At 35.1% G+C, this 27,328-nt stretch overlaps 2 protein-coding genes across 6 annotated transcripts; one reads left to right on the top strand and one right to left on the bottom strand.

The window, feature by feature from the left end:
• Positions 1-165: 165 nt before the first annotated feature.
• On the top strand, positions 166-4,213 carry ccnj (cyclin J). Of its 2 annotated transcripts, XM_006630389.3 has the most exons (6): positions 166-357; positions 1,096-1,186; positions 1,763-1,973; positions 2,134-2,433; positions 2,583-2,742; positions 2,993-4,213. In XM_006630389.3, exons 2-6 carry the CDS (start codon positions 1,118-1,120, stop codon positions 3,381-3,383), a joined length of 1,131 nt encoding a protein of 376 aa, XP_006630452.1. In that variant the 5' UTR covers positions 166-357; positions 1,096-1,117; the 3' UTR covers positions 3,384-4,213. The 2 variants fall into 2 exon arrangements, with proteins under 2 accessions (XP_006630452.1, XP_069044315.1); XM_069188214.1 differs by lacking the exon at positions 166-357 and having other exon boundaries at positions 1,005-1,186.
• A 232-nt stretch (positions 4,214-4,445) lies between these two features.
• Positions 4,446-26,029, bottom strand: LOC102690264 (protein CC2D2B). Of its 4 annotated transcripts, none has more exons than XM_015346554.2 (32): positions 25,944-26,029; positions 25,225-25,303; positions 22,836-22,974; positions 22,325-22,455; positions 21,091-21,219; positions 20,462-20,671; positions 19,739-19,836; positions 19,508-19,648; positions 18,894-18,978; positions 18,473-18,690; positions 17,749-17,926; positions 17,262-17,415; positions 16,647-16,794; positions 16,396-16,513; positions 15,971-16,174; positions 15,141-15,230; positions 14,629-14,723; positions 14,355-14,516; positions 12,601-12,697; positions 11,714-11,823; positions 11,497-11,593; positions 11,080-11,178; positions 10,830-10,997; positions 9,701-9,727; positions 9,418-9,612; positions 8,843-8,932; positions 8,399-8,512; positions 7,660-7,794; positions 7,329-7,448; positions 6,450-6,505; positions 5,798-5,975; positions 4,446-4,798 (listed from the first exon to the last, which is right to left on the bottom strand). In XM_015346554.2, exons 2-32 carry the CDS (start codon positions 25,237-25,239, stop codon positions 4,613-4,615), a joined length of 3,987 nt encoding a protein of 1,328 aa, XP_015202040.2. In that variant the 5' UTR covers positions 25,240-25,303; positions 25,944-26,029; the 3' UTR covers positions 4,446-4,612. The 4 variants fall into 4 exon arrangements, with proteins under 4 accessions (XP_015202040.2, XP_015202041.2, XP_015202042.2 ...); XM_015346555.2 differs by having other exon boundaries at positions 11,506-11,593; XM_015346556.2 differs by having other exon boundaries at positions 18,906-18,978.
• Positions 26,030-27,328: the final 1,299 nt, after the last annotated feature.

Genomic DNA, 27,328 nt, shown 5'->3' with positions numbered 1-27,328 from the left:
AAAGGGTAATAAAAGTAGTTATCTAAAAAAATAATTAACCTAAACACATTCAGTTTATCCTGTGCTTTTGTGCAAGTTTCGGTTCCTGTGCGGACGTCCATGAATCCCTACGCCTGATTGGAGATTTTGGGAGAGGAACGGAGTGTAAGACAAGTTTCAATTGGCATGCGCACTCCAGCATGTGTTCATTGCAGGCTTTGTATACACATACTGAGCCTTTTAACAATGGATGAAACAAAGTGCACAGCGCAGTGATTCAAACTTCGAAAAGAAACGTTTGCGTAAGGCTTGTAAAAACAGAAGATTCATCCTCCCGTCATTACTGCGCGCGTGAATGTGTTTCCTCTGATTTCAAAGGTAAGTTTCACTCCGTTTGTGTCCGACTGCTTTTTCGCAGTTAAAACTTTGGTCTGGAGGTCCACAAGGTTTATCGCCAATGATGCGAGCGTAGTTTACTAGGGAACGTGACAGCAAGTCTTTGTTAGTTTGAGACTCAATCACTGAACTAACATCTAAGCACTGGTGATTAGTTCAAATTCCCGGGAGACCTTTACACGCAGTGATCACATCATATTTTAAAAAGAGTTTCACATAGTTCTAAGTCGTTACTGTGTATTGTGACAGCGGAGATCTTTGTAAACCTCAGGGATGGTTGATTGGCCGGCTCTCGCAGCTAAATCCACATTATTAAATCTCCACAGAACCCCCGTTTCTGCTATAAAGCTGCTGGCCGATTAACTTCCCTTGGGACAGAGGTGACAATTCCCACCAGCAGACTGCAATTCCTTGATGCGATTTTAGATCATCTAGTCGGTTTTGTGAGAATGTAAAGAGGGTGGCTGTCGAAACGATAAAACGAAAAAAAGGGGGCTAATTGGACGGATTCGTTGTATCGTTGTGAGAATATTGAGCAACAGGTTTAATTTGCTGGGAATTAGATTGGTGTCACTTAATTGGGAAGTTCGTGAACGTTGAAATTTCGCGACATAATCTTAAAAGTAGAGTGTGATGGATTGTTTTTTTTCTTTAAGACAAATGAGGGAAAAAACTACATAACAACTCCACTTACTTGCAAATATCTTTACCTTAATACAGGCCACCCGACACCTTCTATTCAATGGAGCTTGAAGGCGAGTGGTGGAAAGGACAGCTGGCTGCAGATATATACCACGCTCTTCGCTATAAAGTACGCTCTATCTCCGGCGACTTTTTTCGCTCTTCGTCTTCTGTAGGTTCCAGTAGGTGAATGTTGATTCCTTCAGGAAAAGTCGTTATTTGAAAGAAAAGCACCGTAGTGTCACTTTCTCGAAATGCTTCTTTAAACGGATATTTAAACCTTTAGTTTGTGGCTCAGCATTGATCTTATATTTTGGTTTTAAAATGGGATTTTCGATTTTAAACAATTGTAATGACCCCTTCCCCCTCCCATTCTGAAGTGTGAACTACAGAATTTCACGACCAACTGCAAAAAAGCGCAAGCGAATCTAACGTTTAAGTGTTAGGAGGGAAGTGATCGTATCACGAAGACTAATTTAGTCCTTCGATATTGCTGTACGAAATTACCTGGCCATGTGATATGTTAAAATGATTATTTTTATTTTTAGATGTCTAAATTCATTTTTATTTTATTTACAATGTACAGAAAGTCCTTTCTTCTGATCCTTTGGCCTTCGGTTTAAAATGATTAAAGCCGTTGGTTGTGTTCCCATTTTTTTCTGTTAGGGCTATTGTTTTTAAAACAGTACAATAATGTATTTTCTAGGAGCTGAAGCTGCCATCTTATAAAGGTCAGTCCCCTCAACTCAGCCTGAGACGCTATTTTGCGGACCTAATAGCCATTGTGAGCAATCGCTTCCGGCTGTGTCCCGCTGCTCGTCACCTTGCGGTCTACTTGCTGGACCTGTTCATGGATCGCTATGACATTTCCGTGCAGCAGCTGCATGTGGTCGCGCTTTCCTGTTTACTTTTGGCAAGTAAGTATAGTACAAATCACATCTCAAAGAGTTTCAGGAGTGCAATGCTGGATATAAATTCTACCTTAAATTGCATTTTGTTTTGTTTTTTTTTTGGGGGGGGACGCTTTCTTTGATGTTTCCCGTTGAATGTATGTTTCTTTTTTGTTTTTGATTCAAGGCAAGTTTGAAGAAAGGGAAGATCATGTGCCAAAGCTTGAACAGCTGAACAGTCTGGGGTGCATGACCAACATGAACCTTGTGCTAACGAAACAAAGCCTGATGCATATGGAGCTCATGTTGCTGGATACTTTTCAGTGGAACCTGTACTTGCCCACTGCCGCCCACTTTATTGATTACTACTTGTCGATTGCTGTTCACGAGACCGATCTGCATGATGGCTGGCCCATGGTTTGTCTGGAGAAAACAAGAATATATATGGCAAAATATGCGGATTATTTCTTGGAGGTTTCACTCCAAGGTAAGTTCTGACTGAAATGACCGTTTGTTTTTCTTTAAGACTCTGACATATCATTAAACTGTGTTCCCTCCAGCTTTAACATAGTTATTAATGTCTTGTAATTTATACGTGTGCTCAAACAGGTCTCCTTTTTTTGTTTTCCCTGCCAGATCACGTCTTCTTAAATTATGCCCCTTCGCTGGTGGCTGCTGCTTGTGTAGCGTCTTCCAGAATAATTCTGCGACTGTCGCCTACATGGCCCATTCGTCTGCATCGGCTGACTGCCTACTCTTGGGACCTCCTTGTCTCGTGTGTAGAGCGTCTCTTAATGTAAGATATACTTTGATAGATTTATACTGAATTGCAAAAATAGTTATCATTTTAGAATGAAATTTGGGACTGATGGCTTTTCCACTAGATGTAGGGCGTATGTTAGCGTCTGTTCTTTCTTAACTGTAATGAGCAGTGCAGTGTCTTAAGTTGTAACTAGGTTTTAATCTTTTTAACAAGATCTGTTAGAATCACGTCAACGCACTGGTAGGTGTTGAAGCAGGAATATTGATTTTTCTTTTTGTCTCAGAGCCCATGATAATGATGTCAAAGAAGCCAACAAACAAAAGTGTCAGCAGCCCAACCCACAGACTGGGCATACGGTATACCCGCCACAGAGCCAAGGAAATGCAGCGCCGCCTCAGATACAGCAGCATCTGCCTCAATACCTGCACCGGCAACAGCTTCAGTACCCGCAGCAGAATTGTGCGCAGATTATTTCCACGGGACACATGCCTTCTTATGCCATCCAGTCCCACCCTACCAGTTTACAAGCCAGCATTCAGCCACATGGACATATACAAGCAGTGACTGGCATGACCTTGCCAGCTCCCCTGGATGTGAAGGTCAACTTGCCCTACAACAAGTGCTATCAGGTTAATGGACACTATACCTGCACAGCACCTTGTTTTGATAGGTGATTAACACCTCCTAGGGAGGGTTTTTTTTTATGTGGGCTGGATGGAGGACTGTTTCTGAAATGACTTGCTATATGAGCCAAAAAATGTGTTGCAGAAGAAAAATACTGTTTTTAATTTTAAGAAGGCAAGTTGAGCACTGTATTATGTAGGATAAGATGTAATCTTGAACTATGTGCAATATAATTACTTTGGTGTACAGTCTTTTCTCTTTTCCTAACCTGAGCCCTCTTTTAAAAACTAGACATTTTAAAAGTATTAAGCAGGCCTCAACATCACAGTTCATATTGAGGACTGTAATAAAAGGTTCGACTTTGAGACATAAAGTTAGCCAGATTAAACCTTCTTTGTTAGCCAGTCTAACCCTTCTTTCTTGAGAATACTGCTGTATCACAGTAACAAATGATCTGAATATCAAAGCTACCTCTGTTGAAATGAATGTAAATATTTTCTATAATACAGTTCTTTCTGCATTTCATTTGGTATAGCTTTTTGTTTTTGAAGGACCAGCTAATACACTGTAAAGGAGTTTTTGTCCTACTTTAATTTGGAGGATATGTTTTGTACGATGCCCTTCCTGAATTACTTTCTAGCTTCTTTGGCAGAACATTGTAAAGTCATCCTTCCAGTGTACTACCTCTGAAAGTAAAAACAGTTATCAGTACATTTATGTAGATTTTTGAAGTAGAAGAATTGTGAAAGGGTTTTGTGCTACAAGTCTTTATACTAAAAAGTAAAGTAATTTCAGGTTTACATCATGTTCCTCAAAGTGTAAAACCTCCATGAGTGCTGTGCACTTAGAAAAGTTTTTTTTAAATAAAAAAACAACTTTGTCAGTTTCTTTTTTATTCTACCGACCTTGTAACACTTGTTTTACTCTATTTCTGTCTTTCTGATAAAAGACCAGATATTAAGCAAAAATTTTAAATACATATTTATTATAGTTACACCCTATAAGTGACTCTGAAAATGTCTTATAACAGTAGTGCAACTGCAGTGTAAAATATTACTGTTTAAGGAATAGAATGGGAAATTGAAAGTTAACATAATAGAAGAGGCAAAACATTTTGATATTATCTTGCACTTTAATATTTTCTTTATCAATCTGTTTATTCTTAAAACTTTGTTAATTATTATGATCTTTGTTGAGGAAACATTGGTCATTAACAGGAAACATTTTTTCTTTATGGGTAGCAATGCCCATTTCCTCCTGACAATTGAAAACTTCCTTGCTAATGTTTGACCAGGGCTGCAAGAAAAATCCAGAGTGACAGGATATTGTTTGGATATGGATTTATATAAACTGCAAGAGCAAATTCCGTTTCAGGAATTTCAGTACTGTGAATCCTGGTACTGTAGACTGTTTCAATTACTGTTTCCATATCAACATATGGTATATGAAGAGGGAAGCCTGTAACCTGTAAATGGAAACGTAAGCAATCTTTAACATTGTAAAATTTCAGAAACGCGTCTAAAAATGTAGCTACATTTTTAATTTTATTTCCCAAGATGGTTAATTTAAGAAGGATTCTCTCAGAGGATTTCAGAAGGACACATTTATAAATGTTTTTTAAAAAGATTTATAAAATCTCAAACTGAAATCTGTGAACTCCTGAATATCTTCACTAACAACCTGTGTAATCCCCAATAAAGTTTTGAAAAAGTTCATGCAGGTGATAAAAACGTATTTTTTCTAAAACATTGCACTCTGCAATGTAAGTGCTCTAAGAACATAAGAAAGGTTACGAACGAGAAGCCATTTGACCCATCAAACCATTTTGGTGGTAAGTTGTTAACAAGTTAACAAGACTTCTCATGAAACAAAAACACGGTATCGGTTTCAAACTTTTGGCTTGGTAAATGTTGTCTATGCAGTACCTATTCTGTAGGTTGGTCAAATTCTAATAAAATGTGCCAACAAATAAAAAGGCATTGCATGCTTAACATTTTAGTGTAAACTCACCAGAACTTTGGCGAGCTCTGTCACAACCCCCCTTTATTTACAAGGAATGAACAAGGGAGGCAGCTGCAAGGGTGAAGTTGGAATTGAGGGAGAGGAGCTAAGAAAATATGTGAACAGAGTAGTGGGAAGTACTCTGCAGAGAGTATTCATCCCTAAGAGACCAGGTGTGTGAGATTATAATTAGATCTCCCAAGTTTTTGTTAACACTGGCAGTGCCTTTATATATCTATTAACATTGTATCTCTACTTATGAGTCTGCTTTTAAGCCACATTAAACTGGTGGTCCTTGCTAAGATGAACATGAAGAAGAGGTGTCCTCCTACCCTTTTATGAGTCAAAGAAGTCTGAGAGACCCTGCTAAAACGTCCTGTGTTGGGATGTAACTAAAGCAGGCTTGTTTTCTCATCATAGGAAGGTTGAAGATGTCCCATGTCTTTAAAAATAATTATCTAACCTTGTATTCTTTCATCTTCCTGTAAATCTTCCTTGATTCCTCTTCTATAATCGAAGCACCAGAGTAGTGTTCCAGTTTTGTAAGAAACTCCTGGAGCAAAGCAATGCACTGGTGGTTCCATCTTGTCCGGTGTTGTACTCTCCAATCCATTATGCATTTTTTCAAGGTTTTTTCAATTCTGAGTGGAAAGATTAAATTACGTATCATACCACTGCTATATATTATTGTTTTAACTTTCCATTTACCATCTTTTTCACTATAAACAATATTAAAGTCCAAAGTGAATACTTTTTTCTAATTAAAAGATCAATTCTGTGTTATAACTGTTTTAAAACAACTGACACGTACAGGAAGCCTACAGTTAAACCTGTTAAATATACATTAGAACACCTGTAAGAAAGTAGCACTCTGCTTCCACCATAGATGGACAGACAGGCAGGGACTATGAAGTACTGTATACTATATTATGTTTCCCTCATTATTAGATAGTTGAATCCACTTTATATTAAAACATAATTATTAGGTTTACTAAATATTTTTTAATTAATAATATTTTCTCTTTGACACACCTTATATTGCTACATACATTCTCCTATATATAAATATGCATTTTATTTCCCATTATAGAATGCTAAATCTTTTTTTTAATTACCTCTTCTGTAGTTGTTTGACATTTTCCATGTTTGATGTAAAATAATTGTGTTTTGTCTAAAAAAGAAAATAATTAATTGTAAAAGATAACATGGATTATAATAACATTTTTTCATGCACCATACTGGTACTGTTAACCATTTCAAGCACTATTACTACCACACAAGCATTATTTCAGTATTATTAGTAAATATTATTTTGTTGCAATTAAAAAATATTATTAGAAGTAATATTTTGTCTTGTAGCATGTAGAATGAATTCTCATTCATGTGCCTATTATTCATGTAGCTCCCCATGTTACTGTATGGAACAACAACAATGTGAGAAATCTATCGAGCTCCTACATCTCTAAACTCCAACAAAAACCCTAAACTCTGCTAAACACCCAAACCCTTATCCTAAACCTCAAATCAGGCAGCCAATGATATCTCAATTTTCTCATGCCAAGAATTAGGGCAATAAAGTTAAAAAGGTAAAATGCTAACATTTTCCCATTTTTCAAAAAGAAATGCATTCGCCAACCTGTAATATTTGCCTAAATGAACACTACCACTTCAAGGTGCAGACAATTGTGAAATCAAGGTGAATTATGCGCTTTGCACACTTCTTCATTCAGTTTTTTTGGTACTTATACTTTGTCCCTCGTTCAGAACTCTAGTTTTATATTAGACCATTAATACTGACATAAACCAAGACTTTTTATGAATTACTGTATGTACTGTATGTATAGCTGTTGTATATACAGTATTACCTTTAGTCTTATTGAAAAAAAATGTATTTTCACCACTGTTCCATGGAGTTTTTTTAACTTTTGTCTTAAAAAAAGATTCTACAAAGTTTGACCCTTCCCTCTATTATTGATTTTGTCCATTTTAACTACCTGCAAAGGTGCATACTCAGAAAGAACAAAATCAGATGGAAACAGGGGCTTCCATGAGGAGTCCTTTGACACATCAAAACACATGGACATCACGCTGTTGTCTGCTGAATTGAACCATATCTAAGGAAAAGTCAAATAAACACAAGAAGCCCTTTAAAGCAGTTTTTCTGCTTAGAAATATTTCTATGACTCACCCCAAAGACAGTCAGTAAACATTCAGAATTAAAGATTTATCCTTATACATCATGGGATTTTGTATTTTTGTATTTTTTAACATTTTGTTGTGTACAAATGTAATTGAGACAATATATTGGGCTAAAAAAATACTTACATTTTGACCATTAATTAAGCAATCAACTGTTTTCAGTGGACAAAACATGTCAAATTGCTCAAAACATTTTCCATCACTTGGATTCCAAAGGATATACTTTTTCATTTCCTGAGTCAACACATAAGCTGTTTCTCCCTTTAAAAATGTTAAAATCAAAATCGAATAAAATATCATCTTTGTTGAGTGAATATACTGTCACTATGTCAATGAGATGATTTCTGACATCTTAGCCTATAGTAAATAAACCTTACAGCAACAAGTAGAATTACTGTTAAAAATCTAAAATACTTTTAATTTCTGACTTCCAGTAACATAAGAAGAGAAAGACAAATTTAATAAAAACTAATATTACAAAATTTAGAAGAGACACAGATGGATGCATTATATTTTGTATTAAGACTTTGTATGGTATGCATTAGACTTCCTGTGTGCTTCATAATGCTATCCTGGTGATAAAGAAAATATAAAATAGTGAAAGCTAAGTTAAATAGTAATTCTGACACTTAAACACATTGAAATTGTACATAAGGACTGATTGTAACTAGAAAAACTATTCAATTTCTGTGATAATTCACACTGACAGATAATCCAAAACCAAAATACATGATGCTACATAAAACAGATACAATATCCTGGTCCCAGGATAACATTAGAAAAGATTCTAATATTAATTGTAGTAAAATTATGTTGTAATCAGGATATCTACTCAAGACTGGAAAAAAGATATATAAAGTATTACCTTCAAAACAGATGTTCCAAGGATCAGCCAAGCCTTCTTGCCCAAATAAAGAAAATAGTTGCACAGTAGAATAGCTAAGCTGACTCTATTCCCAACAGCCAAATGAATGCATTGCTGTAAAAGTATAATGAATGTAACAGACAGTATAAGCAGTATTTCCTTGTTAAAGTAGTCTTGTTAAAGTGTTCTTTTTTATGGTGTCTACATTACAGGTTAAGTGCAAAAGTAGATTTGTGTGACAAAATTATTAAAATAATTTCCTGATGAAGTAATGCCAATGCGTACAATGAAACTACCTAAGATTTCTGTAAATAACAATGCAGTACACAATTGTAAATTATTAAAGAAAATGTACAGGCCAGCAGTATATCAAAATGCACCAAGCCTTTTTATAAAAAGGATATGAAGATTTAAACATACGGAGACTTGATTTACTGTAATTACCTCAGAAGTGATCCACATTTCACATTCTTCTCCAACATCTGTGGAGAAGGGCAGCAGTGGAATTAAAGATACAAATGAAACCACATGGTCCTGAAAAAAAAAACATTCAAGCACATTGGAGTAGTAATGAAGTGAACTGAAGTTAGTTTAACTAAGTTACTGTAATTGTCACAGTAGATCTATTTACTGTCCATAAAAGGTACTTGATTATTACCGTGACCCTCACCAGGAAAAGCGGAGTGAAAATGGATGGACAGTACTTGATAATAATTGAATGTTGAACATGTGTCCTTTGGAAGACAATTTTGATTAAAACAAAACATGCTGTTTTATCATTTAGATATAGACAATGGTCCAGAACGTCTGAGACGCCAACTACAGTAATTGGAGCTGACAATGTAAATGGCATAAATAAGATGGCAGGTTAATGCATTGTGTCAACTAAAAATCTATCATCAAGAACAGAATTTTTTGGTTTGCAATAGTGGAGGGTCAGTGTTTTGATTTATTATTCAATTTATTGATTTTATCTAGATATAGATTTATTCAAAGAGGCATTTTCCAGAATCTCCTACTGAAGATGTATCCATGTCATCGTGCAGGAGCTCTGGGGGAGGAGGCAGTGGTTTTATGAATCTTGTTGCGAGAATCTTTTTGCCTTCTTCATTTACAACAGTAGTTACAACCCTCCTCTCAGGGTTGGCAGCCTTGCATTGTTTCTCAAATGCATACACCATCTCTAATAGCTTTCTATCTTCACTTGTAGGAAACTGTTCAACAACAGAAGAAGAAAAATAGTAAAAACTGCAGAAATAAAGGAAACATTTTGTGAAGTGAGCTTAAAATTGAGCAACTTACCAACCACAGGGGTTTTTGTTCACAGTCCTACAAGAAATAATACATTGAAAAAAGTTGACATATAAAAATGTCTTAATTCTATAATTTATTTTTCAACATATTTGTTTAACGCTTAATATATACTAAGCATCAAAATAAACATTTCACTTACAGCTGCGATAAATTATGTATCTGAAAAATTGGCAAAGTGGCAGGTATACTTAAAGTGGATAGATATTGTAAAGAACAGACACTACAGAGGTAAGTTCATTATCTTGATTAATGCTTAACACAGACTAGGCTTATCATCAGAAACATGTTGTGAAACATGAACAGGATGTAGAATGTAGCATTGGAAGTACAACAAGCTGCACGTCGGTGACTCTTGCTTTGCACCAGGTTGCAGATGCTGTTTTGTGAGGTGTCTGTAGCTGGACAAACATGTGCCTGCTCACCAGGCTAACTAGCTCTAAATGCCACACTTGATACTAGCCCATTCTGCAAATGTTCAATATCTGGCAAAGAGGGCAGCCATGGCACATTGTCACATTCTTGTCTTGCCAGAGAGGCTTGAGCAGAGTGAGAGTGTGAGCTGTCCTGTTGGAATGCTGTCATGTCATGACGAACCCACAGGAAGAGCAGTATGTCAGGTCTTGATCAATGAGGCACCATGAAGTCAATCTGCCATTACAAGTGGAGTTGTGTAGACTTGACACTGACCAGAATAGCACACCCAGACTTCCCCATTGACTGGCCTGTTGTTCATAATAATTAGAATAACATTCTGCACATCTGCGTCACAGAATTGTCTACACAACACCTTGACTCATTGTTAAAGAGCACTTGGCTTCACTGCTGATAAGTCCAGCTAAAGTTTTACTCTCAACACCTCATTCTGTTAAACCAATGAAAACCAGTGTACACTGATGTCCCTGTGTGGTTCACTGGCCCTGGTAAAATGACTATAAACAGTAGCTTCCTATTCACATTTGAACAGGTGACTTGAGGATTTTTGCAACCTAGCATTTCTGATGCTAACAACAGATCACATACAGTAGTTACACAGATAACACTGAATTCATAACAATAAATTAATAAACATACATCAATCTATTGTCTATTAAAAAGTTAACTGCAATACTTAAGGTACCTTTCCTGTAGCATCTTCTTTTACAGAAACTGGAGGATCGAGTGTAACAAAAACTGACAAAAAGCAAGATTCATTTTCACTTCCTCTCATGTCAGGGAAGTTTTCTTCCGTAATCCATGTGTATCCCAGCAGGACTGGTGGAGTACTGATACGTAAGATGTTATTCACCTATGGAGAACAATAAAAGCCTGTTTGGAAATCTAGGATGTTTGTGATACATACCAGGATTACATCAGTTGTTATCCGTTACCTTTGATTGCTGAAGTATAGATGTAAAGGGTAGAACAACACATCCCAGCCACTGCTTTCCAGAATAGGTTTGAAGGCTACAGCCTTTAAGGGTGTTGCTCTGTTAACCACAAGGTAATGAATAAACTAGATATTGTATTTCACTTATCACAACAAGAAATGACAAATATAATAATATTATATTATACTGTATATACAGTAATATACATATAATGTACAGTGAAATACACTTAGCAATACACTTTTGTTTCACAATTGTAAATTACAAAGATTCTGTTTTTATCATAGGTGATACAAAACACCACATTTAATATTTTATGAATAATACTAAAATATAAAAGTATATTTCAGTTATATTTCAGACACGTTCTATTATTTTTTAATAAAATAATGGAATTCTTCATTATTTCAAACATACCTCCTTTACCTCTAAAGATATTTCATCAAAAACATTAATAATTATATTATCCTTTATTTTTGATAAACTTGAAAGCCTGTAATCGCCTCCAACTGACCTGAAATGAAACAAAAACAACTGTACTTAGTTAAATTATTAACATATTTTCAAGTTAAGACAGAGTGCTTCTTTAAGCTTTTGAGACATTTAAACAGTCACTATTAAAATAAAAACATACTTGAAATCCAGGAAAAAGTCTTCATTCCAGTATGGGTTTGGCCCATTTGCTGTGATAGTTTCATGAACAGACTCCTGAAATGTAATTTCAGCAGATGGTCTCACCTGAACCTGTGTTAAGAAAAAAGATGTGCACCATTTTTTTCTTTTACATTACATCCTAAACTGGGTGCCAAGGTGGATTATAGTTCTGGATCCTGTGTTCAGTTCTGGACTGGTGTGCCTTTTGTGTTGAGTTTGCATATTCTACCCTGGCCTGTGGAGGCTTTGCTCATGGTTATCTGTATTCCTTGCAAAGTCCAAAGACGTTCCAAGTTACTGGTGCCTCAAATACATGTGTAAGCACATGAAATGCATGTGTTTGTTTGTGCCTAGTGACAGACTACTGGCACCCCCTTCAGGGTGTAATTCTGCCGTGTACTGTGCCTACTGGGTTAGGCTCTGCCACACTGTACCCCTCTAAGGATAAAACAGCAACTGAAAATTGATGGAATTTGTTCCTAAATAGTATTGCCCACCCCCTTCAAAATCACCTCAACACTGCAACCCAGCCAAAGTCAGGAGGAGTGAAACTTGTTATTTGGATATTCTGAAATGTAGTCAATACCCACCTGCTCAGAATTGACCTGACTCTCTATGATTCATCCCCACATCTGTTATGATTGCTATATATTAGAGTTATTATTATATTGTTATTAGAGTTGAGATGAGATTCATTTGTTAGGAGACTTGTAGTTACACTGTAGTTTCAATTGACTAGCTATTTCAATTTGTTTGGAGCTTCATTCACTGCTTTTTTCATCTTTAGAGATTAATTATTTACAATAAAATGTAACAAAATTTAAATATTACTCATTCATGTATAACTATGCTTTTATATTATTTTACCTTTTGGATTTCAGTCTCTGAAGTGCATTTCTTAAAGAAGTGTCTACTGCTGGATATTCTTGATAGAGAACAAGCTGATCCTTGGAAAATGGGCTGCCTTTGAAAAAGTTTAACACACAGTTTTATTCTTGGACTTCACTGAGTAGGATCTTTTAAAATAATAACTTAAATCTCGATTTTATAGATCAGTCTTTTTTGTCTTCATTATTTATACTTCACTGATACTTCCTTACATTTCATACTCCAAACCTCAGTTCTAACTTTCCACAAAAAAGGAATTAGTCATTCTTCAGTATTTAGAAAATCTACACTTCTTGTTTTGTTTTTATAGTTACATGTAAATTAAGCATCAATGATGAATACAAAATATGTATGATTATACTGTTTAGTGCATGGTAATAAACTGAAAGCTTTTACATGGTATGAATAAGTAATTAACTACGCGCCAATATATTAAAATTAGTATAATTGTTAAAAAACTGGCTGTAAATGGTTTTGTAAATTCTAATTAAATTGCTATTGTAAAATGGTGTAGGTAATTAATATTGCCAGCAGCCATATTGCTCTGCAACTCACAACTGGCAACCCACTGAAGCTAAAAAACTAAGGTTTCTGCTGGAAGAGGTGTTAGTGGGGCCAACAGGGGGCGCTCACCCTGTGGTCCATGTGGGTCCTAATACCCCAGTATAGTTACCGGGACACTATACCGTAAACAGGTGCTGTCCTTCGGATGAGATGTAAAACCGAGGTCCTGACTCTCTGTGGTCATTAAAAATTCCAGCGTCCTGGCCAAATTTCCAAGGCCCAATTTCCTGGCCCTTTCCAATCATGGCCTCCTAATAATCCCCATCTATGAATTGGCTTCATTACTCTGCTCTCCTCCCCACTAATAGCTGATGTGTGGTGAGCATTCTGGCGTACTATAACTAGCATTGCATCATCCAGGTGGGTGCTGCACATTGGTGGTGGTGGAGGGGTACCTTTACCTGTAAATCGCTTTGACTGGAGTCCCCAGAAAAGCGCTATATAAGTGTAAGCAATTATTATTATTAATATTTAAGACTCATTCAACTTGAATTATAATGATTTCATAATTACTATTGTATTTCTCCTGTTTACATTGAAAGTATAATGTTTACAGTAAGGTTTATAGCTTGTAATATCTATTTAAAGTTACATTTCTTTGTGCGTCTGTGTGTGCCCTGCGATGGAGTGGTGTTCTGTCCAGGCTGTACCCTGCCTTGCGCCGGCCAGCCTCCGGTTGTGCCGCGACCGTGAATCAGAGTAGGCAGAAATTTATGGAAGAGTCACGTTTTTGCTTTATCTCACATTTTCCAGATTCCTTAGTAATAGATAGAAATAACGCTGCTGCATAATCGAGATTAAAGCAGAGTAATCTTAGTTTAGAGGCTGCAATATTCTGTTAACAAATTCTTTTTACAGACCGCATAATATAGCATTTCATCTGATCTCATTTTCTCCTGGTGAGGGTCATGGTGGCAAGAGGCTCAGCAGGGAAAACCTGACATCCCTGTTAATATGTTATGTTAATAGAACATTAATAGAATTAGTAATCTTGTGTTGATAACCTAGTAGGAAAGGAGTGGTGGCATAATTATTAAATCACATTGCTCTAGTATGAATACTTTTTTAATGAGTACTTCAGTATTAAATACTTTGTTATCTGTTTCTAAAGTGTCATTTGCAACCCATAAAATAAAATGTTACCAGAACAGGCTACCTGAGCAGGCTACCTGAGCAGTGTCTGTTTGCGCACTGGGATATTCTGTGCGCTCCGCAGGCCGACATGAATCTTGAGATCTCCATCTCTCAGAGTATGCGCAGGTATGCTTTTCCTGTTTTCTCTCCTTGGCTTTAAGGGATGCGCTCTCTTGAACATATTGAAATTTAGTTCCCTTAAGAATTTCAAAGAGATTAAAAATGATTCGTTTTATATTAAAACTTGCAAATCCACATTTAAAGGTTTAGAAAGAAGGATTAAGACTTAAAAGTCATATTCATACTCACACAATGTTTTCAGCATCTTGATATTCTGTGACAATGTCTGATAGTTTATATCTTTTCTTGACCCTAGCCAATCTTTTTCTTGTTTGTTTCAGCACCTTTTCAACAAATTTAATAAAATTAGTAACTAAATGAAGATGTGAAAATAAAAATAGAAAACAATTATGGATAAGATTATTGTTCTCATAAACAAAAGTGTTTGTTGTATATTTAAGGTTTGAAAAATAAAAACATCTATTACTCGTTAATAATTTCGAAACAAGTGAGTTTCCATGCCCTTACCCAAAAACGCTTTTCTCAAAATATCAAAATATTAGCAAAATAGAACAAGATTATATCATCTTGAAGGCAAAAGTTAATCCATGAAAAATCTGATTATGTTTCTGCTATGAAACTTGGTGTTGTTCCATTGTACATATTTATGTCATTAGTTAATAGAACTGCTTAATTTTTTAAAGTGCATTAAATTGTGCAATAACATCTATATTGATGCTACAATAAAGAATTAATACAACCTTTTTCACATAATTAAAAGAATGCATTCTTTGAGCTGTAATTGGGTCTTCATCACAAGTAGTTGCAGTCTGGTGGGATATCTCACAATCCTGTTGATAAATAAAGCACATTTTTAATTAAATGAGATGAGTGCAACATTTATGCAAAGTACACAGCTTTTCATGGCAAAATAAGGGCTCTCAGAAGGGATTTGAAAACAGTAAGATCATGATCGACTGATATCGACTGTATCGTCAATTGTATTGTTAAGCGCCTTGAGGCAACCTTGTTGTGAAAGGTGCTATATAAAAATAAATTGAATTGAATTGAATATGTACTCTTTAGCAAGTTTATTTTTGGTAACTTTTAAAAGTAAAAAAAATAGTAATAATAATTAATACTCATCATTATTCCTTGCACTTTATTAGCTCTTCTAATCCCAAGAATAAAGAATCCCAAAGCTATTCACGCACAGTGCAGGGAAAAAGATAGTGATAGCGTGTAATATAAATAGAGAAGAACTTGAATTTTTTTTTATCAGGACACCCTTGTTTAATCAAAAAGTCTCAAATAACCAAATAGGTTACAAAAAGTGAGAAATTGCAGGGTGAGATATGGAGGTCAGACTGTGGCATTTTAAGATGGAACTTAACCAGGACACCAGGGTAACAACTACAGTACTTTTTGTGCTATGAGACCTTTAATGATGAGCCAGATCAGTAATAAGAAACCAGGATCTCAGTATAATGTCTTATATAAAGGAGGACACCACCTATAAAATACACTTGTTCGTTTTTGCTGAAGTTTAACCCACTCTGAATTAAAAGTGCAAGGGAGGTTTATACATTACCTCAAACATTGAATCCGAAATGTCTCCATCATGAAGTGGCACCTGTTTGAGGCCAGAGAATTCAAAAACATCTAAATTCCTCAATTCCAGAAGACGGAAGCGTTTGGACTCTCGTAACTGCTCATCTGTCACAAAGCTGAATTCTTCCTGAAGAGATCCTAGCCGAAAATAATCTGGAGCAGGATGACTGTCTCCAGTGGATTGCTAATGATAAAAAAACAAACGGTCAAATCAGCGTGAAAAAAATATGCTGTAAAAATGTATTTAAAAAATAACTTAATACCCATTTTTTATATATATATATGATGAATATGCAAGACGTAATATATACAGTATATACATTTGTATTTATAAAGACACAACTCATTGTTTGTGATTGTAATTTTGCATTTTGTATGGAACCCCTGAAAAAAGAAATCACTAGCCTTAATAAGTTCTGTCAGTTCCACATTTGTAGGATCGTTTGGATCAAAGTAAAAATGTTTAATTGATTCTAAGAGGTTTCCTTTATTGCTACGCCAAGTCTTCTGTGTTGCACTCAGTCTGCAAGTAAAAGAATAGGATGTTGAGAACAGACAAACCAGTATGCATGTAAGACTATATAGTATATTGTTAAAAGGTATAAAAATACTAGTGATTACATGTGTTTGATAGTTGAATTAAATGAATAGCTTACTGTTTAAAAATAACATCTGTCTGGGGCATTGATGGTGCCATAGGAAAGCCGTCCTTATCTACAGCCCATGACAAAGAATAAAGCAGTTTCCCAGAAGTAAGTAAACAAATCTTTGCTGGTTCTCGCTTATCCAAATGGAAGAGTACATCTGAAAGGTTCACAAATTATCAATGAGAAAGACACAATGTACAATTGGTGCCAAGCATCATTAAAGGTAGCCTTTGAGAAAGTATACCATAATGAATCTGTGTGGTAATGTTGAAGTTTTTCGAGGGTTTTACAGTTGTTATATCACAATTTGTGTTGCTGCAGTAAAGTTCAATATGGTTAAACAAATCACATTCATGATTTCACTATGCTCTATTAAACAATCCACTTTACAACTGAGAGGAATGAGAGATTAAATTTTAAATTTTAAAAGAAATTGGGGCTCTTTAGTGGAAGTGGGTGCTGAATACTAAAGGACTAAAGCAAAATGAAAAGTATAAATACCTCCTACCTCATACCAGCTTAGACTGGTACTTACAGTAGGTACAAAGTTCAACTGAAATGTAAAAAAGGTACAGATGGTACAGAGGTTGAGGCTTATTACACAACACTGATGAAGTGACTTACTGCTTCCCACTCCTTCGTGCTGAGGTGCAACGATCCGGTCACTGCTAAATTCAGAGCATTCAGGTTTAGCATTGCTTGACAGCAAATTTCTGTCTGGAAATGGCACATAGATATTAGCCAGAACATTGGTGTCTTTATGTGTAAACTCGGAAACCTGTAGTAACAAAATAACATTTAAGAAGTTAAATTTTAAAAAAAATGTTAACTCATATTTCAAAATGAAAGGCATGAGACAGAGTACCATATCCTATCGTGTTAAACAATATTTAAAAATGGATGTATACTGAAAAAGTGTCCTCTTCTCAAACAGACAGCAAAACTATTAAGACAGACACTGAACAAACTACCCTAATGAAATGGTTTATTCTACTTAATTACAGGCAAATTTTAAAATATAAAACAGTTCCATGTTCAATATGCAGTGAAGAAATTTTGCATTGAGAATGTAAAAAAATAAAAAGACATGTAACGTTAACTAAACATTTACCTCCAACCTTAGGTATTCTGGACAGTTTATTATTAGAATACTAAAAATCTGCTGAAAGTCAACCCTGAAATCATTATTGAGGTTGATTTTCTTGGAGGAAGAAACATGCTTTTCATTGCAAAATATATTTACAATGAGCTTGTGCTTTTGTACATCCCATCTTCTCTTCTGCTCATCACTAAAAAAAAACAGGACAATTTATATTTGACTTGGTAGAAATGTATGCTAATTCCTCATTAATTAGTAATAAAAACTATGCATACATACTTAAATATTTCAGATGATAATCTTCTTTCAAAATGTATAATCTGATTTATCTAGTCAAATCTGCATTTTGTTAAAGCTATACACTTTATTGTCCCCACCACTATACTGGGGCATTAGGACCCACACAGACCACAGGGTGAGCACCCCCCTGCCGGTCTTACTAACACCACTTCCAGCAGTAACCATAGCTTCCCAGGGGGGTCTCCCATCCAGGTCCTAACCAGGCTCACACCTGCTTAGCTTCAATGGGTAGCCAGTTGAAAGCTGCAGGGTGATATGGCTGCTGGCTATGTAGAAAAAGCAAAAATATTAAATAGATTAATGCAATGGGTTAAAGAACAAATTCCCATGCAGAATACATTTTCCGTGGACATTGAAATTACCAACTAAAAAAAACAGCTGAAGATCAGTTAACTGTAAAGTAAAACCAAGCTAATAGCATCAATGTTTCTCTTACTGTGGACAGAGTTGCATTGGAGTGACTACTTCATTCATCGTAAGCACTGGAACTAAGATAGGCTCTCTTGGTCTTTGCCACTTCTCTGAAACTCTCTCTTTTTGTATGTTTTGAAAAGTTGCAGCTTGATATGGGGTTTCACAATCTTCAAGTTTTTTAAGATCCTCACAGGTATACACTTGTGAGATTTCTATCTCTTGGTCACAGTTCCTGGATTTCTGCAAAATTAACAAAAACAGAAGAATTCAGAGGCTGCTGTGCTTATTTAGTTAATTTGGTTACTAGTAGATAAATGATCTATGGATCTCATCCTCAGACATTCTTCTTGGTATTGATTAGCACCTGCATTTTTCTTTACACTATATGCTACATCCAACAACAAAAATAAAAATATATAAAATTAAAACATTTTAACATATACCTGTCCCACTACCTTTAAATTGCCTGTTTCTTTAGGGTGATATCCATTGTTCGGTGAAGAATCTGTCCCTTGTTCTAATTCTCTCCTGATTTAAATAAATGAATAAACAAATAGAAACGTTCAGAAAGGAACCCAAATCTGAAATGAGGCAGAGGCTGAGATTTAAACAAAAGTAATAAAAAAGGTAAGTCCTTGTCCATTGTCTCTCATACAATCAAAACCGTTATCTGCCCATTAACTGCAAATCATAAGCCCAGTGTTAAAAGTTGGTTTCCGTAGTGTATTAACAAGAATCTTTTGAAAAATAAAAAGCCACTAACAGATTTGTTATTTGCAACTGGCAGACAGGTTCAAGTAGTGATTTACCAAGGCAAGGTTTAAAAAAGATCCTGGCTGGACACTACAGTACATTAACAGTGCACTGAGAGAAAGGGGTTAATACAGACTCATTGACTGATTAGACATTACAGCACATTACACTGCACTGAGAGAGGAATTCATACAGCTACACTAACTGAACACTACTTGCAGAAAGTTATTAGCATTGCAATTTAATTTAAACAAAAATAGTTTGTTTATTTTTGTCACCTGTTATTAAAAGATTTAGCATTTACCTTTGTACTTGTAATTTTACTTTTGTACTGACATATTTATTAAATCTTCTCAGAGACTTGATGTGATTCCAGGTGAGTATAATATTCTTCATCAGTAAGAGATCTGTCTGTCTCTCCTTATCATACATCTTTTGTGTTTCTCTGAAACCCAATTGAACGACCATTAGAAAAAGCATTTTAAGTATCCCAGATAATGCTTTTGCATATTTTTTAAGTAACAGAATACACTACCTTACTTGCTGCTCCAAAGATTTTATTTTTTTCACAAATGCAGAACTTTCTTTCACATTCATTCTCAAGTTTCTTTCAGCATGCCTTAAAGCTTGTAGCTATAAGCAATAATGCAGAAGTAAAGGCAAAATGATAAAGTGGTCATCCTTTGGACTTTGAACATTACAGGTGCAAAACAATGCAATTTTATTGTAATACTCTACTCCTAAATATACAAGGTACTGTCCTATTACAGCTTAGTCATAATATAACTATTATGAATCTAATAATTAAAACTGTAATTACAATTTAAATACATTTACCAAATTACATTATTATCGTCAAAAAACAATTGTAAAGTATGTAGAATGCTAAAACACAGTTTAGTTGGACAACGCATTTTGAGTACAGAACATGAGTGGCACAGTGGTACAGTAGTTATCATTGCTGTTTGTACTGCTGAGATTCTGGGTTTTGTTCTGCATCTGGTGTCCTGTCTGCATTGAATCTAAATGTTCCCCCTGTGTTCTAACAGAAGGGTTTCCTCGAGGAGCTCTGGTTTCATCCCACAGTCCAAAGACATACTAATAGGTTAATTGACTTCTGGAAGAATTGGCACTATGTGTGAGTGTGTGCATGTCTGCCTCGCAATTAAATGGCTTTGCATCCCATTTTCTGGCCTTCCTGTGAACCATGAATTGGATCAAGCAGTTAGAAAATGGATGAATGGAACATTGAAATTACCTTTTCAGACATTAGGACAGTCACATTCCTTTGCTCTCTGCTTTGATAGCTGTCATAAAGCTGAATTAGCTTGGAAGCAAGCACATGCTCTGGACTGAATAGAGGATGATGTGTAAAAATCAAGCTTGAAATATTTAGATCCAGCTGGCACACTTGACCACACATTTCAGAAAATAACATTACAGAATGCTCTGGTTTGTTTACCCTTGCCTGCATTGAGAAAATAATATTTCAGAAACAAAGTTCCTCACTGAGGAAGAAACAAGAAACAGTTAAAGAAAATATATAATGGGATGCAATTCAATATAGCTTCATATTTGGTTAAAATTGCATATAAAAGGTTTTTGAAGAATCCAGTAATCATACATAATCACACTGAAGGTGTTACATCATGATTGAGCTATCTTACTGTTCTTCCAGTGTCATGAGTGTCAAGTGTCAATGTATATATAACTGATAATGAGTGTCAAGTGTCAGTGTCACTATCATCTGTCTCAATAAAGTTTTTTCCTAAATGCAATCAACAATTTACAATCGCAAACATGCAGTTACAGTATTTTATATGGAATGTCCAATCAAATACAGTTACAGACTATTGTTCTTGTACGTAGAAAAAACAGAAAACTTACTTTAACATACTCAGCTTTCAAAGCAAGATCATCATTCAGGAAAGGGAAATCCAGTTTATGATTCCAAGAATGTCTTACTGGATCTGGCAATGCAATCATATTGCCATCTTCGCCAAACCAGTGTTTTCCCTATGAAAAAAATAACTTAAATATGTACTCTATCTTCCAGCTTCACTGTAGTATATAGAATAGGGAACCTAATCATAAAAAACACCTGAAATGCTTTATTTACTGCTCAGATTTTGTTTTTGTTCAATTCGACATTCATGAGGTGGTACTTGATTAAGCCTAGAAAGTCATCCTGAGTCTTTTAATTCATCTGTGAAAACAATATATATTTTCCTATCTTTCCAGTGCAGTTTTTTTTTCAATGTTTCAGTTATATATACTGTACAAGCAGAGAAAATGCTTCTAGAACTGTTGTTAATATTTTTCAAAGTGCTGCTTGGGTCATGGGTTCTATTCCAGACTGAGATGCCTTCTGTGTGCAGTTTGCTTGTTTTGCTGTGTTTTCATGGGTTATGGCTAAGTCCTTTGGTTTGATCCCACCTTCCAAAGACCATTCACTGTGTAGTCCTTCCCAGCCCCCTGTGCTTCCAGGATAGACTCCACTCTGACCCTTATCAGAAGTAAGAAGCGTTCTGGTAATGGATTATAAATAATTGTTTTTCATTTATACCCTTTTTCCTCCCCTTGAAAGGCTCCCCTTGATCCTCCCTGCCAGGACACTCAATCTTGGCATCCTGAAGGAGCCACAGAACCTGACAGAAGAGTTCAAACAGACTGGAGAAGCACTCAGTTGCTACACACCACTGCAAGACTGCAGGGACCCAGAAATCTGCAAGATTTTGCTTGAAGCCAAGTGATCCCTGGCTGCTAGTCCAACACTACCCCTTGGGAACTCAAGTGTCCCGTTAGACTTTATTTGTAAATTACATATAAATGTATACAACTGAGCCCTAGGGAAGAAATACTCTTGATATTTGCATTTAAAGTCTTTTTTGTAATAGGACAGTAAAAAGAAAGTATTAGTTCTGATTAGAAAGATAAGCTACACATTTCTAAGATAAAATGAACATTAACACTCAGTATTCACTGTGTTTAAGTATATGAGTCAAAAGCTCTGTATGACATGCAGACAATGCAAATATCCAAAAGGCTATTTAAATATTTTGATAGAGTGTAATCAGCAGACCTTGAACCATCATGTATCATGTTAAAAAAAAAACTTTACCTCTTTAAGAAGCCGATTCTCCATCCTGTTCATTTGTTTTTTTGATACATGGGGTCTTTCACGGACATACAGTCCTTCCTCCTCCAGAACACGTTTGTTCATCTTTGCTGGTAATTTTGCACTGCAACTAACTAAACACCGTCTGATATGTTTTTTTCACACAAATATTATTCGATAAATGAATAGTTATTTCACTATCTAAATTCAGTTTTTAACAAAAAATACTATATTCTCCAGACATCTGTTTTTCAGAGACAGGTGAGTACTGTATATAAGGTATCGCTTTTTTCATTTTTACATTAGAATTTCTTATCAACATACATTATGATATTTTTAGCCTTCCAATTGGCATGTCAAGCATTTTTTAAATCTAGTCATATGCTACAATGTACAAAATCCTATCAAGCCAAAAAACATTTTCCAACAGTGTTATACCGAGTTACAGTTACAATCAACAAATCTAATGATTTAACATGATTCGCCAAAAATAAAAATCTTTTCAATATCGTACCAGGTGAATCACTAGGCACAAAGACACAGGACAGACCAGCTGTATCATCTGCCATTTGGATAGGCAACAGGAACTCATGAAGATCATCCTTCTCAACAAAGGGAATTGAGTCTTCTGATATCTTGTGGTGAGTTCTTATCTTTGTAAAAAATATAGCATTGATGACTTTGTATTAATTGTCAAGCATATGAATTCATTGATTGACTGATTACATTTACAACAATTACATTTAACCAGATGTCAGAACTGACTTAATTTAATTTAAAGCATCATAATAAAATTAATTCTGTCATTTGAAATGATGTGTGCCTAAATAGTAAAAAGGCATCAATAACAGGCATTGACTACATTACACTTTAAAAAATACTGTTTGTGGCATCAGAAATCAAGATTGACTTAATGGCACTGTGAAATATGCAATAATAATTAAGCAGCACTAAAAGGTTAGGATTTTAAACTGAACATACTAACTAATAATGAAGAAAGGCCAACAGCTGGGAATCCATGTGAAATCTCATCAAAATTACAGGAAAAGAAAAAATAATCTTCATTTCTTAAAGTAATGACTGAGAATGAAAAAGAAAGTAACGATTGGTTTAAATCCTAATTTTAAAGTATGTTATATTGACATTAATTACAGGGATAGTTATCTGTGATTACAAGGGAAATTAACAATATAAACATTTTCATTCATTAAAATATTTTAAAATTAAAACTTCAGTGAAATATTTAATGCAATGCATTTTTTTACATAGAGCCAAATGAGGCAGTGAGAAATCTTCATTCTAATATTTTTTTATCTTTACGATATGTGTAGTCCATTCTATTTAAGACCTAACATGTTTATGTCATCTCAAACTGTCGTGAATGACATTTCTTTGGAAATATAAATTTTTCTTCAAACAATATCCAAGGTAACTTTTTTTTTTACATATTGAGACCAAACTTGAAAGCAACATGCTAAAGAAGATGTTGCTGGTGCATTGTATGATCTTAAGATAGCATCCCATGATTTAAATAACATGCTTTACACCAGGGGTGTATCCAGTCTTGGTTTATTTTCTGCTAAGACTACCTGCTTCTTCAGGAATCCTTCACTCAGCTACCCTGCTGCCTACCATCTGAAAGTGCTGCCTGCTTCTTGAGGCAGCCTCTGCTCTGCTTCTCTACAGTGTTGTTCCTTTGCCACCTCTCATCTTCTCTCAGATATTCTAGCCTGCCTGATACACTTCTCCAGTCTGTCTTCTGTGTTGCACTGCTATCTCAGCATTCTGAGAACTTCTAGAGACTCATAGAGTTCTAGGCTTGCATTTTGCCTTGACAGATAAACACGGCACTGTTCTGCATGTCCACGGATTAACAATCTAAGCATACTAATGGCCCTTTTAATTGCTTCCATTATTTGTTTTGATAAGCACAAAGTAAAATCATGTTGAGCACCAGATATTCCATAGCATTCTTCTTTCACTACAGTCATTCCTATCTCTCTCAAAAGTTTCACTAGGCCATATCTCTCTAGATAAAACTAGCTTTGCAATGAGAGCTGATCATTTTGGTGTTCCCCAGGGCTCTATCTAGGGACCCTGGCAGTTGGTTGTACATATCACCACTTGGTGACATCAATTAAATACAAACTCAGCTTTCATTCTTTGCTAATGAGACTCTATGTATTTTAGACCCATCTGACACAGAGTTGCTTGTCTTCACAGAAGATTTAACTGGAATCAAGTCAGTTCTGACATCTGGTTAAACTTAAAACTGGAAATAGAGATTCAGTAGCTCAGATTCAGATTTAAATTTAGTAGATCTAAGTGTTATTTATTACCATAATGTAATCAAATTTGCATAACCTTTGAAGACAATTCCATTCTCCTGTGTTAAGAATTTGTGTGCCATTTTTTACTCTGAGCCTTCTTTTTATTTAAATATTAAGTCTGTAATAATTCTAGTTCTTGCTTGTACTCGGTTCTCATAAACACTTTTTATTTTACATCTTAGTTTATGAGTTAATCTTTCATTTGAAGCTTTACAAAATATTTTCTGGAAATCTAAATACAGTATATCATGTCAAATATTGTATTTATTATTTTTTGTATTTATTACTGATGCTTACACTTTAACAATTAACAGGTTACAAGTTAATTAAAAAGACTTTTCCAAAAGTCATGCTATCTCCTAGAATGATAAATGGATGTATCATTCTTTTCAAAGAATGGAGAGGAACCTGTCTTAAATGTCTACTGGACGATGCCAGCTAGTGGTTTATGAATAACAATCCTTATTTCTTTGAGTGCAATCTTTGTGATTGATAAAAGCATTTCTAGACTTTATTATTCTTCAGCCACTCTTATGCTAAAATTATTCAAACAATATTCAGAAGTTGACTTACATTTTTACCCTCCATTTTAACTCTTGGTCTGTGTCTCAAGGCTGCCTTTATCTTTGTCTAAGGGAAGCGTCATGTATATCTAAAGAATACAACACAACATAAATTTAATAAAGTAGAATACATATAAATATCCCTTTCAATGAACAGATTTAAGTTGACACTCATTACAACTACTACGCCAAGATTTATTTACTATTTCAATATAAATTTTCCTGAGTGAAAAATGAATCTCCATTTGAGCAGAAACTTTTTTTAATATTCAGAATTATGTTTTACAAATAATGAATTTTTTGGAAGTAAAGGACTTAATGTGAATACATTGACTGTATGTGAAAACCACAATTAACTGTCAATATTTTATTAATACGTTCATGTAAGGCCTTCTTCTGGGTACTTTTGATTATATCATTTTTCCATCTGTCCATTTCACAACCTATTCTTCTAATCCATGTTATATGAGCTGTAAAATATCAGCAATTTGTTATTAAAGGCAACTTTCCCATTTTAGTCTGCATGGCAACTGAAACGGGGAAAACTTCGTTTTCGTCATAACATTTTTGTGAGAAACTACAGAAGCGTGATAGAATGTGGTATATAAAAATCAAACTCGACTGCCCCCTGATGGTGTATATGAAAATAAAAACAATTCGTATTGTATTTTATTACATGGATTGACCAACAGTACACTGAAAAGAAATAAAAAAATATGTTATACTTACTCTGAGTTAATTATTTCAGTGCTGAGAAAGGAAAGTTATTGAGTAGCACATTTTCCAGCTAATATCTGATTCAAATAATGCACGAGAGGGTTCGTTTCCAACGAATTACAGAATAACGTTATTATTGTAGTTGCCACGTAGTTTAGTAAGATCATTTTAAGGTCATATTTAGTTCCAAACAGTTTGAAGGAGCATAATAAATGTTTAAGGGAATTACTGTATTTCAATAGGAATACGAAATACTTTTATTCGGTGAATTTGAGCTGCTTAAGGTATTGTATATGCACGGGGCCAGATAATAATTTCATGGGGGTACATGTCAGGAATTTTGCTAACAAGAAAAACATTAACAGAGATAAAGATGCATGGTTTTACAGAAATACCTATCCCTCTAGTAAGCTGTAATTCAAGTAATATCACAACAGCTTCGTATGAATTTGATTTGAACTGACCATTTGTCATCATAACGAAACAACGGGAAGAATTAATAAATCTATAATGCATCAAAATGAACATATTACATAATTATATAAATACAGTAATGATAAACCAATGTAATATGCCCTCATTGAGCCTGGGCGTTTATATAGATTATGTAAGTTATTGCTTCCATATATATAAAGTCATTGGGACTTTTATCAATAACAAAGGTCTGTTATTGGCGATTCAGTAATTTACTGGCGATGCAGGTCGTATTTGTTAGTAATGCAATCTTTTGGGTTGCAATCTGTTGCATCAAGGACCTGATCTGCATTTGTTAACAACAATACAGTGCTGGGTTCCTGGCTGAAAACAGTTAATTCTACAAGAAGCTGGAGTGCGCGATGTGACATGGTATTTCTAAGTGTTGTAACTGCGATATGATCTGAAGGGACGTAGAAAACATTATGAAACTAGTCTAAAGGGCTCTTGGAAAAAACACAAAGAATAGTCATGTGATTAAACAATACTTTTTTTAATCACTGAATGCACCACTAACAGTGTAAAGAGCAGTGAAGGGAAGGCAAACTAAAGTTCACTTTTATGTTCTGAATTATTTTCTTGAACTCACAGTATTTCATTAGTATGAAGTTTATAGGTACCCGTAATTGTGTGTAAGATTAGATATAAGCAACCAAAACAAAAAATAAAAACTTCATAAAAAGCTGAGAAATTAATGCCAAGCTGGTCTCCTTGTCCGCTATTCCTTCCACTAGAAAACACGCCCCCGGCATGATGTGTAACTGAGAGGGTGGGGTCAGAGTTGACAGAGGCGGGGTTTATTTCTTTCGGTTTCCTGCCCTGGTCTCTTCCTGCTACTCGCTTACCTGTAAAACGTGCCCTGTGATTGGCCATCCGTAGTTCATGTAACCAATCACGCTCCGGCTACCATGGAGGAAGGAATA

Source organism: Lepisosteus oculatus, chromosome 4 (assembly GCF_040954835.1).
Source record: "Lepisosteus oculatus isolate fLepOcu1 chromosome 4, fLepOcu1.hap2, whole genome shotgun sequence".
NCBI classification, from domain to species: Eukaryota; Metazoa; Chordata; class Actinopteri; order Semionotiformes; family Lepisosteidae; genus Lepisosteus; species Lepisosteus oculatus.
The sequence above is the reverse complement of the archived record's forward strand: the minus strand, read 5'-3'. Positions and strand labels throughout refer to the sequence as shown.

Excerpts from the sequence above, each read along its gene's own strand:
- ccnj (XM_006630389.3), top strand. The coding sequence starts at position 1,118 with ATGGAGCTTGAAGGCGAGTGGTGGAAAGGACAGCTGGCTGCAGATATA. Across the intron at positions 1,187-1,762 it reads ACCACGCTCTTCGCTATAAA|GAGCTGAAGCTGCCATCTTA; the intron begins GTACGCTCTATC and ends TGTATTTTCTAG. Across the intron at positions 2,434-2,582 it reads CTTGGAGGTTTCACTCCAAG|ATCACGTCTTCTTAAATTAT; the intron begins GTAAGTTCTGAC and ends TTTCCCTGCCAG.
- LOC102690264 (XM_015346554.2), bottom strand. Across the intron at positions 22,456-22,835 it reads TGTGCCTAGTGATTCACCTG|TTAGTTGCAGTGCAAAATTA; the intron begins GTACGATATTGA and ends GACGGTGTTTAG. Across the intron at positions 7,795-8,398 it reads TTGGAACATCTGTTTTGAAG|GGAGAAACAGCTTATGTGTT; the intron begins GTAATACTTTAT and ends ACATTTTTAAAG.